Raw genomic sequence first — 15,504 nt, 5'->3', positions numbered from 1 at the left:
AAAAGTGCTCCTGTTCATTCTGATCTGATTTGCGCCTGCTGCAAAAACAACAATAATACAAGCAAGGTCCTTCAGAATCAGCAGCACAACCGTCAAAGGAAATCTAACAGACGTAAAAGTAGGTTATATTTTTGATCAATATCTCGGAAATGTACAATTGGATGTATTGTTGTCTTGTTGTAATGTCCTCAATTTGGTCCCATGGCGGTTATAGTTATGGTCCATCTCGGTATTTACACTCGTAACCAAGGTGATACATATGTCACCATTTTGAGTTTTTTTGTCTTCTTGGTATTTAATCAGCTTACCATCAGTGGATCGATGCAGCAGTAATGCAGAGGAAAAGCAATGTACCATCAATTCATTTGCTCTCCTCTGGCTCACAAAGATTTACAAAGACTCACCAAAGGATAAACTTGGTTTGTGATTATCAGTAGTCCAATTCCAAAATAACGTGTGTGCTGTTTTTCTGTTTTTAAACAGTGTAATTAACTTAATCTGTATTTAGTCCATCGGTTTAACATACAGAAATGTTATGGTCTGGCTTGCTCTAACTGTTGGTGCTGACTCCTTATTGCAAACCGGCTGACGTGCACAGGGATAGGCACCACGATTTTAGGGTTCCTAGAGGGCTCGCCGGTTTTGGAGTTGACGTTACCAGCCTTCACGCGCTTCCACTTGGCCCTCCGGTTCTGGAACCAGATCTTGACTTGAACTTCGCTGAGTTTCAAGGCATGCGCAATCTGAGAGCGTTCCGTTAAAGACAGGTATTTCTTACAATGGAACTCCTTCTCCAGTTCCAAGAGCTGCTCGCTCGTGAACGCCGTTCTCCGCCGCCGGTTCTTGCCGGTAGACGTGGTGCTGCCAGTGCCGTTGGACCCTTGGACGCCCTCATCCACGTTACCCTCCCCATCATCTTTCTGACACATCGAGTTACCCGTCATGTTGTCATCGGAGCTGTAGTCTAAATCGCTGTCCATTGAGAAGCTCTCATCTCTTCTATTGCATTCGTCCTCTTTCGGGTCTTCTTTGCCATGGGTTCTGGCTGTGTGGGTAAGGAAATAGAACATGTTAGTTTAGGTTATATTGACCTCAAAATAGAAAAGTAAATGACAATGTGTAACCTATAATGGACTGATATGCAACCGTTTATGAGTTTATATAATGGATAACCACAATCATACTTTTAAAGAAATATTTAGCTTTAAAAAAAGAAGCAACTTTTCTCCTACATTTGATGAATCACAAACGTTGCGTGTATTGTATCAACATTTCGTTTCATGAATACCCACGAGGAGACTTGACATATTGTGTTACAGGAAAACAATAGCCTATTATATTATGGAGCGAATTAGGAACACATTATATTATGTCTCTGGACGTATTTAAGTGAAGTGAAAGTTATTTAAGTAAATATATATTTAAGTAAATATTTATCGAATTAGGCCCATCGGCTATATCATGACACATATCACGTATGAAATAGGCCTCGCGCTTACTGTAATTCCATTCATTTTAGAGACAAAAACAATTGATTTATATTATACAATGTCTTCAACAAACTTACGGAGTTAAAGTGTTATATTACATGTATTTCATAATACATATAGACCCTCATATAAATGACTCGGTCGACTTTGAATTTTGATCACAGTTTTATAGACATTCAAATACTGCAGGCGCTTTTCCCATCCTTCAATTAAAATAGGCTAATTTAGTCATTTAGTTTGCCCCCAGGCACTATTCATTGAAAAGCCTGAAATAAACGTATTTGATATGCGGATATCATGTCAAGCTTCTCACGACAAAATATGTAAGCGTCCATGTAAAGAATTTGTTGGAGAAAAAAAAGATTCATTTTTCACTCAGGGGCAACAGCCACTTTCTATCACTATACTTTAATCGTTGTCATTTGATGTGAAATTCACAGGATATAGCCTAGGCCAACACTGAGTGAGTAGAACTTATAAGTTATCCTCAAATGGCACTTGGGTCCTTTTTTTGTACATTGATGACGTAGGTCTATTGATAATATTGGTCCGTTAGCTAATAGGCCTAATAGCATAATTAATAATAAAGTTTAGAGTTCGAATGACTTCTTATAAGGAACCTCGCAAATGTGCACTATTATTAATTTATTTATTTATTATAATAGGCCTAATAAATACGAGTATTCGCTTTGAACTTCTCTTTTACAACTTGAGCTTACAAATAATATCTCATTTATCCAAGAACATTAGGTTACATTTTAGTAATTTAGCAGACGCTCTTGTTCAGAGTGACTTACAGTTAGTGCGTCCAAGTACAGGACAGCCACAAATCCCAAACACAGGCTAAGTCAAACGTTTCCCCAATAGAACCTTAAGTCAGGTCAAGTAAACAACCCTGTCCAGCAGAGTCCAGACAAAACAGAGTTTACTGTACCTGTGGATGACTGCAATGGCTCTGAGTCGTGGTAGGAGGGGAGCGTTGCGGACTCTTTTCCTAGAAAAGTCTTTCCGTCATCCCCATCCAAACGAATGTCCTGAGATTTATTGAAGGCGGCGTGGAGAGACTGCGAGCCGAACTTCCTCGCCGCCTCCTGGTGCTGCTGTGAAGCCGAGAACCCTCCAGGCAGGCTGGCCATCAGGGTGGAGGTGAGCGCCATGCCCTGAGCCAGGCTAGAGCAGAAAGAGTTCTGGAGGCTGGGGATCTGGTGGTGCGGATGGGTAGCCGAGAGCCCCTGCTGCAGGGCGGACTGGGGTAGGGCAGGGGGCGGCGGAGGGTGCGGTGGGAGCACCACTGACCGGTACGGCATGAACATGGGGTAACCGGTGTAGACGAAGTGTCCCGGGCTGGGCTGAGGGGGACCGCCGATCAGAGAGTCGATACTGAAGGCAGTGGTGCTTCCCAGTGGGCGCTGCATCATCATAAACGAAGGGCTGAACGCTGCACTCATATGATCTGATGGAAGGAATGTCAATCAAGGAAATGTTACTGGAGAAATGGAAGGGAGCGATGACACCTGCAGTCTTTCCTGGGTTCGGAAGTCACCAACTTCACAACGTTGTTATTCGACAGACAACCGACCTTAGAAATGTGGACGTTTTGGTAGTCCCGTGATTATTTGTTCGTTTCTCGCGATTAAATAAAACCATTCCATCAACATTGCAGATGGTCGACACACGATGCTGGAGAGTGGAGATGTGTCCAGATCAACAGAATTAGAAGCCAACTTGGAGCCGTGGTGGTTTCCGAAATTAGCAGAACTCATGTGGCCCCTTTTGGTTTACCTTGCGCTCCGATAGCAGGAGCCAAAGCGCATTCCGGGTGCCAATCAATATCCTCGAGTTGTAGCTGACGTTCTGACCATTTGACAACAACAATCTTCTATTCGATGATACTCGGTTTCCGAGTAGAGAGAAGAGAGTAGAGTGATGCTACTCCGTTCTACAACATCCAGATGTTAAGCAAGGAGTTTAAATTACGCTCCCTCTGTTTGATCGGCTCTTCCACTCGCAAGGACCACCCTCTCATCGCACTCTCGCATTTCATTGGTCGCTGTTAAACTGTTGGGCTAGCCTAGCTGTCATTCGTCACATAGACCTGTGAGGGCTGGCTTCGGTCTGGGTCTAGGAAATAAATGCCAATTATGTGGATTTGTAAAGCGTAGGCTATACACATCCTAAGGGACCATAATGCAAATGGGAATTAGCTAGGCTACACATGCAATATGCATACATATTGACTACAACTGTCTTCCCTACATGAAATGTATAAAACACAAAAATAACTATTTGTACTGAATAGGGTTGCAAAATTATGTGAACTGTCAATAAATTCCCTGGTTTTCCCGAAATCCGGGTTGGAGAAATAAGTAGGATATTTGGAATCTTCCAACCAGGATTTTTGGAAAACCAGGGAATCTATCAAAGTTAATGGCATTTTGCAACCCTAGTACTGCATGTGTGTGTGTGTGTATGCGTGTGTTGTTGCTTTGTGTGTGTTGATTAAAAAAAACCTGTTCCACCTTTTCAGAATGACGAAAAGACTGTTCCCTGATATTATGTCCTCTTGTACCTAAAGGAAGCTTAGATCAAACAGTGGAAGGTCCACATTCACTACCGACCAGGCTACCAATGGGCCTTCAGATGAAGTGAGAGCTGGAGAGGAGATGGAGGTTAGATGGAGAGATGGTGTGGAGATGGAGAGAGGGAGGGGAGATATAGAGAGGGAGGGGAGATATAGAGATGGAGGGTAGATATAAAGATGGAGGGTAGATGGAGGGTAGATATAGAGATGGAGGTTAGATGGAGTGATGGAGGGTAGATGGAGAGATGGAGGGTAGATGGAGAGATGGAGGGTAGATGGTAGATGGAGGGTAGATATAGAGATGGAGGGTAGATATAAAGATGGAGGTTAGATGGAGTGATGGAGGGTAGATGGAGAGATGGAGGGTGGATATAGAGATGGAGAGATGGAGGTGGATATAGAGATGGAGGTTAGAATTAGAGATGGAGGTTAGATATAGAGATGGAGGTTAGATACAGTATATAGATGGAGGTTAGATATAGAGATGGAGGTTAGATATGGAGGTTAGATACAGTATATAGATGGAGGTTAGATATAGAGATGGAGGTTAGATATGGAGATTAGATACAGTATATAGATGGAGGTTAGATATAGAGATGGAGGTTAGATGGAGTGATGGAGAGATGGAGGGTGGATATAGAGATGGAGAGATGGAGGTGGATATAGAGATGGAGGTTAGAAGTAGAGATGGAGGTTAGATATAGAGATGGAGGTTAGATATAGAGATGGAGGTTAGATATAGAGAGTGGTGGAGGGTAGATGGAAATATGGATGGTAGATGAGAGATGGAGGGTAGATGGAGGGTTGATGGAAAGATGGTTAGACGGAGGGTAGATGAGAGATGGAGGGTAGATGGAGAGATGGAGGGTAGATGTAAATATTGAGGGTAGATGAAGAGATAGAGGGGAGATGAGGAGATGGAAGATAGATGGAAAGATGGAGGGTAGATGAGGAGATGGAGGGTAGATGGAGAGATGGAGAGGAGATGGAAGTTAGATGAAGAGGAGATGGAGGGTAGATGAGGGTAGATGGATTGATGGCGAGATTCAGGGTAGATGGATTGATGGAGAGATGGAGGGTTGATGGAGAGATGGTTAGATGGAAAGATGGTTAGATGGAGGGTAGATGAGAGATGGAGGGTAGATGGAGAGATGGAGGGTAGATGGTAGATGGAGGGTAGATATAGAGATGGAGGGTAGATATAAAGATGGAGGTTAGATGGAGTGATGGAGGGTAGATGGAGATATGGAGGGTAGATGGAGTGATGGAGGTTAGATGGAGAGATGGAGGTTAGATGGAGTGATGGAGGTTAGATGGAGAGATGGAGGGTGGATATAGAGATGGAGAGATGGAGGTTAGAATTAGAGATGGAGATTAGATATAGAGATGGAGGTTAGATGGAGTGATGGAGGTTAGATACAGTATATAGATGGAGGTTAGATATAGAGATGGAGGTTAGATATGGAGGTTAGATACAGCATATAGATGGAGGTTAGATATAGAGATGGAGGTTAGATGGAGTGATGGAGGTTAGATACAGTATATAGATGGAGGTTAGATATAGATATGGAGGTTAGATACAGTATATAGATGGAGGTTAGATATAGAGATGGAGGTTAGATACAGTATATAGATGGAGGTTAGATATAGAGATGGAGGGTAGATGGAGGGTGGATATAGAGATGGAGAGATGGAGGTGGATATAGAGATGGAGGTTAGATATAGAGATGGAGGTTAGATATAGAGATGGAGGTTAGATATAGAGAGTGATGGAGGGTAGATGGAAATATGGATGGTAGATGAGAGATGGAGGGTAGATGGAGGGTTGATGGAAAGATGGTTAGATGGAGGGTAGATGAGAGATGGAGGGTAGATGGAGAGATGGAGGGTAGATGTAAATATTGAGGGTAGATGAAGAGATAGAGGGGAGATGAGGAGATGGAAGATAGATGGAAAGATGGAGGGTAGATGAGGAGATGGAGGGTAGATGGAGAGATGGAGAGGAGATGGAGGGTAGATGGAGGGTAGATGGATTGATGGCGAGATTCAGGGTAGATGGATTGATGGAGAGATGGAGGGTTGATGGAGAGATTGAGGGTAGATGGAGATATGGTTAGATGGAGGGTTGATGGAAAGATGTTTAGATGGAGGGTAGATGTTTAGATGGAGGGTAGATGGAGAGATGGAGGGTAGATGGAGAGATGGAGGGTAGATGGAAATATTGAGGGTAGATGGGGAGATGAGGAGATGGAAGATAGATGGAAAGATGGAGGGTAGATGAGGAGATGGAGGGTAGATGGAGAGATGGAGAGGAAATGGAAGTTAGATGAAGAGGAGATGGAGGGTAGATGGAGAGATGGAGGGTAGATGGATTGATGGAGAGATGGAGGGTTGATGGAGAGATGGAGGGTTGATGGAGAGATGGAGGGTTGATGGAGAGATGGAGGGTAGATGGAGAGATGGAGGGTTGATGGAGAGATGGAGGGTAGATGAGAGATGGAGGGTTGATGGAGAGATGGTTAAATGGAGGGTAATGGAGAGATTGATGGTAGATGGCTAGATGGAGAGGAAGATGGAAAGATGGAGGGGAGATGGAGAGATGGAGGGTTGATGGAGAGATCGATGGTATATGGAAAGAAGGAGGGTAGATGGAGAGATGGAGGGTAGATGAAGAGACGGAGGGTAGATGGAGTGATGGAGGGTAAATGGAGAGATGATGGAGAGATGGTGAGATGGAGGGTAGATGGAGAGATGGAGGGTAGATGGAGAGATAGTTAGATGGAGAGATGGAGGGTGGATGAAAAGATGGAGGGTAGATGGATTGTTAGAGGGTAGATGGATTGATGGAGGGTTGATGGAGAGATGCAGGGTAGATGGAGAGATGGTTAAATGGAGGGTAGATGAGAGATGGAGGGTAGATGGAGAGACGGAGAGTAGATGGAGAGGAAGATGGGCAGATGGAGAGATGGAGGGTAGATGGAAAGATTGAGGGTAGATGGAGAGATGAAGGGGAAATGAGGAGACGGAGGTTAGATGGGCCGATGGAGGGTAGTTGGAGAGATGGAGACATGGAGGGTAGATGAGGAGATGGAAGTTAGGTGAGGGTAGATGGAATGGAGGGTAGATGAAAAGATGGAGATGGAAGTTAGATGCAGAGGAGATGGAGAGATGGAGGGTAGATGGAGAGATGGAGGGTAGACGGAGAGATGGAGGGTAGATGAGAGATGGAGGGTAGATGGAGTGATGGAGGGTTGATGGAGAGATGGTTAGATCAATGAATCAATCAATCAAGTTTATTTTATATAGCCCTTCGTACATCAGCTAATATCTCGAAGTGCTGTACAGAAACCCAGCCTAAAACCCCAAACAGCAAGCAATGCAGGTGTAGAAGCACGGTGGCTAGGAAAAACTCCCTAGAAAGGCCAAAACCTAGGAAGAAACCTAGAGAGGAACCAGGCTATGAGGGGTGGCCAGTCCTCTTCTGGCTGTGCCGGGTGGAGATTATAACAGAACTATGCCAAGATGTTCAAAATGTTCATAAGTGACCAGCATGGTCAAATAATAATCATGAATAATTTTCAGTTGGCTTTTCATAGCCGATCATTAAGAGTTGAAAACAGCAGGTCTGGGACAGGTGGCGGTTCCATAACCGCAGGCAGAACAGTTGAAACTGGAATAGCAGCAAGGCCAGGTGGACTGGGGACAGCAAGGAGTCATCATGCCCGGTAGTCCTGACGTATGGTCCTAGGGCTCAGGTCCTCCAAGAGAGAGAAAGAAAGAGAGAAGGAGAAAATTAGAGAGAGCCAAGATTTTCAAAATGTTCATAAATGACAAGCATGGTCAAATAATAATCAGGAATAAATGTCAGTTGGCTTTTCATAGCCGATCATTAAGAGTTGAAAACAGCAGGTCTGGGACAGGTAGGGGTTCCGTAGCCGCAGGCAGATGGAGGATAGATGGAGAAAAGAAGGGTAGATGGAGAGATGGTTAGATGGAGGGTAGATATGGAGATGGAGAGATGCAGGGTAGATGGAAATATGGAGGGTAGATGGAGGGTAGATGGAGAGATGGATTAGGAGAGCTGGAGGGTAGATGGAGAGATGGAGATGGAGAGATTGGGGGGAGATGAGGATAGATGGGTAGATGGAGAGATGTAGGGTAGATGGTTAGATGGAGAGCTGGAGGGTAGATGGAGAGATGGTTAGATGGAGAGATATAGGGTAGATGGAGAGATGGAGGGTAGATTGAAAAATGGAGGGGAGATGGAGAAGAAATGGAGAGATGACTAGATGGAGAGCCTTCCATGACACCCTTTTTGGTTCCAGGTAGATCCCTCTGTGGAAAGGGTTCTACATGGAACCCAAATGGTTTCTACCTGGAACCAAAAAGGGTTCTTCAAATGGTTCTCCTATGGGGACAGCTGAAGAACCCTTTTAGATTGTAGATAGCACTTGTTGTTTTCTAAGAGTATACTCACAACCTCTAGTGTGTTGATACAACTGGAATTAAATGAGTTGAATCAACATCAGGAGAATATATTTAGGAAGCTGAAAGGACTAGAGGTTGACCGATTTTTTTTTTTACACCTTTATTTAAATATTGCTGTTACATTGTACAACCTTCAATGTTATGTCAATTCTGGCAAATTAATTACGGTCTTTGTTAGGGATAAATGGACTTCACACAGTTCGCAACGAGCCAGGCGGCCCAAACTGCTGCATATACCCTGACTGCTTGCACAGAACGCAAGAGAAGTGACACAATTTCCCTAATTATAAGAAATGAATGTTAGCAGGCAATATTAACTAAATATGTAGGTTTAAAAATATATACTTGTGTGTTGACTTTAAAGAAAGGCATTGATGTTTATGGTTAGGTTTGGTGCAACGACAGTGCTAAATCATCACCCATTTGGCGAAGTAGGCTGCGATTCGATCATAAATTAACAGGCACCGCATCGATTATATGCAACGCAGGACACGCTAGATAAACTAGTAATATCAACCATGTGTAGTTAACTAGTGACTATGTTAAGTTTGATTGTTTTTTATAAGATCATTTTAATACTAGCTAGCAACTTACCTTGGCTTCTTGCTGCCCTCGCGTAACAGGTAGTCAGCCTGCCATGCAGGCTCCTCGTGGAGTGCAATGTAAGGCAGGTGGTTAGAGCGTTGGACTAGTAACCAGAAAGTTGCAAAAATTAATCCCCAAGCTGACAAGGTAAAAAATCTGTCGTTCTGTCCCTGAACAAGGCAGTTAACCCACCGTTCCTAGGCCTTCATTGAAAATAAGAATGTGTTCTTAACTGACTTGCCTAGGTTCCGTATTTCACTGGAAGAATAAACGTTTTGTTTTCGAAATTATAGTTTCCGGATTCGACCATATTAATGACCAAAGACCGTATTTCTGTGTGTTATTATGTTATAATTAAGTCTATGATTTGATATTTGATAGAGCAGTCTGACTGAGCGATGGTAGGCAGCAGCAGGCTCGTAAGCATTCATTCAAACAGCACCTTCGTGCGTTTGCCAGCAGCTCTTCACAATGCTTCAAGCATTGAGCTGTTTATGACTTCAAGCCTATCAACTCCCGAGATGAGGCTGGTGTAACCGAAGTGAAATGGCTAGCTAGTTAGCGGGGTGCGCGCTAATAGCGTTTCATTCGGTGACGTCACTCGCTCTGAGACTTGGAGTAGTTGTTCCCCTTGCTCTGCAAGGGCCGCGGCTTTTGTGGAGCGATGGGTAACGATGCTTCGAGGGTGGCTGTTGTCGATGTGTTCCTGGTTCGAGCCCAGGTAGGGGCGAGGAGAGGGACGGAAGCTATACTGTTACACTGGCAAGACTAAAGTGCCTATAAGAACATCCAATAGTCAAAGGTATATGAAATACAAATGGTATAGAGAGAAATAGTCCTATAATTCCTATAATAACTACAACCTAAAACTTCTTACCTGGGAATATTGAAGACTCATGTTAAAAGGAACCACCAGCTTTCATATGTTCTCATGTTCTGAGCAAGGAACTTAAACGTTAGCTTTTTTACATGGCACATATTGCATATTTTACCTTCTTCTCCAACACTTTGTTTTTGCATTATTTAAACCAAATTGAACATGTTTCATTATTTATTTGAGGCTAAATTGATTTTATTGATGTATTATATTAAGGTAAAAGAAAAGTGTTCATTCAGTATTGTTGTAATTGTCATTATTACAAAGACATTTTAAAAAATCGGCCGATTAATCGGTATCGGCTTTTTTTGGGTCCTACAATAATCGGTATCGGTATCGGCGTTGAAAAATCATAATCGGTCGACCTCTAGAAAGAACGTTGCTGATAGAAATGTCATGTATAGAGCTGATGTGAGTCCTTATTCTCCATAAGAGAGAATCATACTGTATCGGCTCTACAATAATGTATTTCTATCGGAACGTTGGTTAATATTGCTCTTACTGAACAAACCCCAGCAACTACGGCTGGCTAAGCTTTATAATACATGTATAATAATACATAAGCCATTTAGCAGAGGCTTCTATCCAAAGCCACTTACAGGTGTAAGTGCATATACATTTTGGTAAGCTTTGATCCATCTAGTAGAATGAGAGCACTGTGAGTGATTTGTGATGTTTAGTGACTGTATAATGTACCAGGTTAATAACATGCATGGACAAACCTCTGCTTGATGTGAAACCTTCGTATGGTGTCGTCCCGTCTCTTGTCGCTGCCATAGTTCATTCACTGCTGCTAGCTTCCTATCCAGATATTTTGTTTGTGCATTTGAATAACAGTCTTGATACGAGTCAGTAGCCACAGTGCCTATTGATGTTCATGATGACCAATAAATGTCACTCATATGAATAACTCAAGTCACTGCTGTGTTATAGGCAGCCTCTCATAGCGCCACCATACTTTACTATTAGGTGAGCTGTCAGTTAATATTGGGGGGGTGGGTGCTCCCCCCCTAACCGCTTAACCCGCCTAAATCCAGATCCACTCCTTGAGACAATCCAAGGGAATGTGTGGGAGCCCAGGCTCCTTCCAGCCCCTACCCCCCAGCTCAGGTTCCCCTCAGCCCCAACCCCCCAGCCCAGGCTCCCCTCAGCCCCAACCCCCCAGCCCAGGCTCCCCTCAGAGCCAATCCAAGGGAATGTGTGGGAGCCCAGGCTCCTTCCAGCCCCTACCCCCCAGCTCAGGTTCCCCTCAGCCCCAACCCAGGTTCCCCTCAGCCCCAACCCCCCAGCCCAGGTTCCCCTCAGCCCCAACCCCCCAGCCCAGGCTCCCCTCAGAGCCAATCCAAGGGAATGTGTGGGAGCCCAGGCTCCTTCCAGCCCCTACCCCTAGCTCAGGTTCCCCTCAGCCCCCCCAGCCCAGGTTCCCCTCAGCCCCAACCCCCCAGCCCAGGCTCCCCTCAGAGCCAATCCAAGGGAATGTGTGGGAGCCCAGGCTCCTTCCAGCCCCTAACCCCCAGCTCAGGTTCCCCTCAGCCCCAACTACTCCAACCCTGTAGCCCAGGCTCCCCCACTCCAACCCCGTAGCCCAGGCTCCCCCCTACCCCAACCCCCCAGCCCAGGCTCCCCCCTACCCCAACCCCCCAGCCCAGGCTCCCCCCTACCCCAACCCCCCAGCCCAGGCTCCCCCCAGCTCAGGTTCCCCTCAGCCCCAACCCAGGTTCCCCTCAGCCCCAACCCCCCAGCCCAGGTTCCCCTCAGCCCCAACCCCCCAGCCCAGGCTCCCCTCAGAGCCAATCCAAGGGAATGTGTGGGAGCCCAGGCTCCTTCCAGCCCCTACCCCTAGCTCAGGTTCCCCTCAGCCCCCCCAGCCCAGGTTCCCCTCAGCCCCAACCCCCCAGCCCAGGCTCCCCTCAGAGCCAATCCAAGGGAATGTGTGGGAGCCCAGGCTCCTTCCAGCCCCTAACCCCCAGCTCAGGTTCCCCTCAGCCCCAACTACTCCAACCCTGTAGCCCAGGCTCCCCCACTCCAACCCCGTAGCCCAGGCTCCCCCCTACCCCAACCCCCCAGCCCAGGCTCCCCCCTACCCCAACCCCCCAGCCCAGGCTCCCCCCTACCCCAACCCCCCAGCCCAGGCTCCCCCCTACCCCAACCCCCCAGCCCAGGCTCCCCCCTACCCCAAACCCCAGCCCAGGCTCCCCCCTACCCTAACCCCCCAGCCCAGGCTCCCCCCTACCCTAACCCCCCAGCCCAGGCTCCCCCCTACCCCAAACCCCAGCCCAGGCTCCCCCCTACCCCAACCCCCCAGCCCAGGCTCCCCCCTACCCCAACCCCCCAGCCCAGGCTCCCCCCTACCCCAACCCCCCAGCCCAGGCTCCCCCCTACCCTAACCCCGCAGCCCAGGCTCCCCCCTACCCCAACCCCCCTACCCCAACCCCCCAGCCCAGGCTCCCCCCTACCCTAACCCCACAGCCCAGGCTCCCCCCTACCCCAACTCCCCAGCCCAGGCTCCCCCCTACCCCAACCCCCCAGCCCAGGCTCCCCCCTACCCCAACCCCCCAGCCCAGGCTCCCCCCTACCCCAACCCCCCAGCCCAGGCTCCCCCCTACCCTAACCCCACAGCCCAGGCTCCCCACTACACCAATTCCCTCCAATCCTCGGCTCCAGCTCCGACCCCTCACCCCCAGCTCTCATCTACTCCCACCCCCTTCTCCCTCCAGGGTCATAGGGACACCATCTCATTAAAGGCTGCCTGATCCACAACTGCAATGCAGACATTAAATAGCAGTATTTTTCAATTAGGGCTGACAAATTCAATCAAAATTCCATAGATTAGGATGAAATGAGGCATGGGTCATTTACAAGGGAATTTAATTGCACAGCCATTAGACAATAGTACGGCAGTCACTGTCTCATTATCAATCATGTGGGGACATCAATAGTAAAGGGTTGTAAAGGGGGGGAGACAGGGGGAGGGAAGGAGAGGAGAGGGAGATAGAAGTGTGTGTGTGTCACTGTGTGTGTGTTTGTGTGTGTGTGGACTGTGTGTGTGACCGTGTGTGTGTACACCGTGTGTGTGACCGTGTGTGTGTACACCGTGTTTGTGTGTGTGTGGACCGTGTGTGTGACCGTGTGTGTGACCGCGTGTGTGTGTGGACCGTGTGTGTGTGGACCGTGTGTGTGTGTTTGTGTGTGTGTGGACCGTGTGTGACCGTGTGTGTGTGTACACCGTGTGTGTGTGTGCGTGCGCTCTCACTAATACACTGCAGTGCCACCGCTGCAGAACAGCTACTAAATATCCCTCTTTTATACTTATAAATTATCCAGTTTAATTAACAACATGGATTATGATTGGAATATGATTTAATTAAACCTTTCCTGCATGCTAGTGATCACCATCATCCATTATACTGGGGACAGGGGAGTATAACTGCAGACTAAATGAAGCTGAGGCTTGTTAAGGAGCTGCTTACTGCCAGGACTTAGAACAATAACATCAGACTACTACCACTTCCACAACGACTAGAATGAAATAATACTTCTGAACTGAACTGGGAGACAATCAAACAGTGTATTAATCACAACGATGCCAAGAATGGCCTAGCATTTATCTGTGATCAAACGGAGCGTTCGCCGTGAGCCTATACTGATATGTGGATTTAAGTGGAGGGGGGTGGTGGGTAAAGCAATTACAAAGATGTTTTGACTGAAGGCTGCAGTTGGAGGAGGTAGAAGGAGAAACATTGGATTTAAAAATGTTGCCTCCAGCGTTCGACCATTCAACATTATTTAGTTGGAGTGTCTCGGTCGGGCTCAACCTTTTCAGAAAGATCTAAATGTCAGCTATAATTTATTCTGCTCAGTTCAGATTTCTTTGTGAAAACACATATCTCGTTGTTTGCCTTACTTTTCGATTAGACTCCATTACTAGGACTGAAAAAACTATGGAAAAGCACCAGACTCACCTCCCAGATTGAGTTTCCATGCACGTCCCCCCCAATCCAAAATCAATGAACATTTAGAGTTGCCATAGGATTTTTGATTATTAAAGCTTAAACGAACCCAATTGATTTACCTTTAATAAGTCTGTCCCCGATGATGACCAATCAAACAGAAGGAAGCCTGATCCACAATGGCGACTTTGACTGGAGCAGAACCGGCATCCGTTCCAAATCGCACCCCTTTCCCTATTCAGGGCTCATAGCGCTCTGGACAACAGTAGTGCAGTATAAAAGGGTGCTATTTGGGATGTACACAGGAAGGAGCCTGTCTTCAGCCAAATCTCCAGAAACACAACAGCTTAGCTATTGATCCTGTAGCCATCCCTCTTCTTTCTCTTTAGGCTGATCACATCATCCATTCTAGTAGCGATCAATGCCCCCAGAGAGGAGAGATTTAAAGTATTCTGACATTCTCTTGTGGCCTTTGTGCATAATCTTTTACCCCACCGCTAATCTTTTACCCCACCGCTATTCAATTACTTCAAATCAACGTTTATTGGTCGTGTACACAGTTTAGCAGGTGTTATAGCGGATGCAGTGACATGCTTATGTTACGAGCTCCTAACAACCCACTGTGCACAGACGTCAATTCAATGTCTATTCCACGTTGGTTCAACGTAATTTCATTAAAATGACGTGGAAGCAACATTGATTCAACCAGTGTGTGCCCAGTCGGAATGTAAGAAGAAAAAAAGTTAAATCAAGAAATCAAGAACGGTGGGACAAATCTGATTTACAGCCCAAATAGCCCTGTAGCAGTAATCAGATGTAATACGTACTGTAGGCACTATGTAGCTACACTGGGACAATTTAGACACAATCAACTACCAATGATACGTACAACAGTAGATATACAGTACCAGTCAAAAGTTTGGACACACCTACTCATTCCAGGGTTTGTCTTTATTTTTTACTATTTTCTACCTTGTAGAATAATAGTGAAGATATCAAAACTATGAAATAACACATATGGAATCATGTAGTAACCAAAAAAGTGTTAAACAAATCCAAATATATTTTATATTTGAGATTCTTCAAAGTTGCCACCCTTTGTTGCCTTGATGACAGCTCTTGGCATGGTGTGGAGTTGTCATAGGATTTCTGGTCTGGTGTGGTAAAACCAAACAACTGACAGAGTTGGCAGTGAGACTGACACGGCAGTGAGACTGACACGGTTCAATTCCTCTTGGGGAGATTGGCTGAAGCATCAGTGATCAGCACCTTTAGGGGCAGCTTGATCTTCTAGTCCAGTGGTTCCCAAACTTTTTATCTCCAGCTGCGTACCCCCTCTAGCACCAGGGTCAGCGCACTCTCAAATGTTGTTTTTTGCCATCATTGTAAGCCTGCTACACACACGAAACATTTAGTAAACATAAGAATGAGTGTGAGTTTTTGTCACAACTCGAATCGTGGGAAGTGACAAAGAGCTCTTATAGAACCAGGGCACAAATAATAATATAATAATATTTAACCATCTTACATATA

General features: G+C 46.0%; 2 protein-coding genes across 2 annotated transcripts; one reads left to right on the top strand and one right to left on the bottom strand.

The window, feature by feature from the left end:
* Positions 1–533: 533 nt before the first annotated feature.
* Positions 534–2,938, bottom strand: LOC120050515 (homeobox protein GBX-2-like). Its single transcript, XM_038997106.1, has 2 exons — positions 2,406–2,938; positions 534–1,041 (listed from the first exon to the last, which is right to left on the bottom strand). The coding sequence occupies exons 1-2, from the start codon at positions 2,936–2,938 to the stop codon at positions 534–536; spliced, it is 1,041 nt and encodes a 346-aa protein (XP_038853034.1).
* Positions 2,939–11,085: 8,147 nt separating this feature from the next.
* Positions 11,086–12,774, top strand: LOC120050821 (vegetative cell wall protein gp1-like). Its single transcript, XM_038997351.1, has 4 exons — positions 11,086–11,499; positions 11,578–11,952; positions 12,031–12,361; positions 12,461–12,774. Exons 1-4 carry the CDS (start codon positions 11,086–11,088, stop codon positions 12,772–12,774), a joined length of 1,434 nt encoding a protein of 477 aa, XP_038853279.1.
* The last annotated feature ends 2,730 nt before the right edge of the window (positions 12,775–15,504 follow it).

The sequence above is a fragment of the Salvelinus namaycush genome, chromosome 7 (assembly GCF_016432855.1).
Source record: "Salvelinus namaycush isolate Seneca chromosome 7, SaNama_1.0, whole genome shotgun sequence".
Classification (NCBI taxonomy): Eukaryota; Metazoa; Chordata; class Actinopteri; order Salmoniformes; family Salmonidae; genus Salvelinus; species Salvelinus namaycush.
Note: the sequence above shows the minus strand (reverse complement) of the source record. Positions and strands in the feature narration are given on the sequence as shown.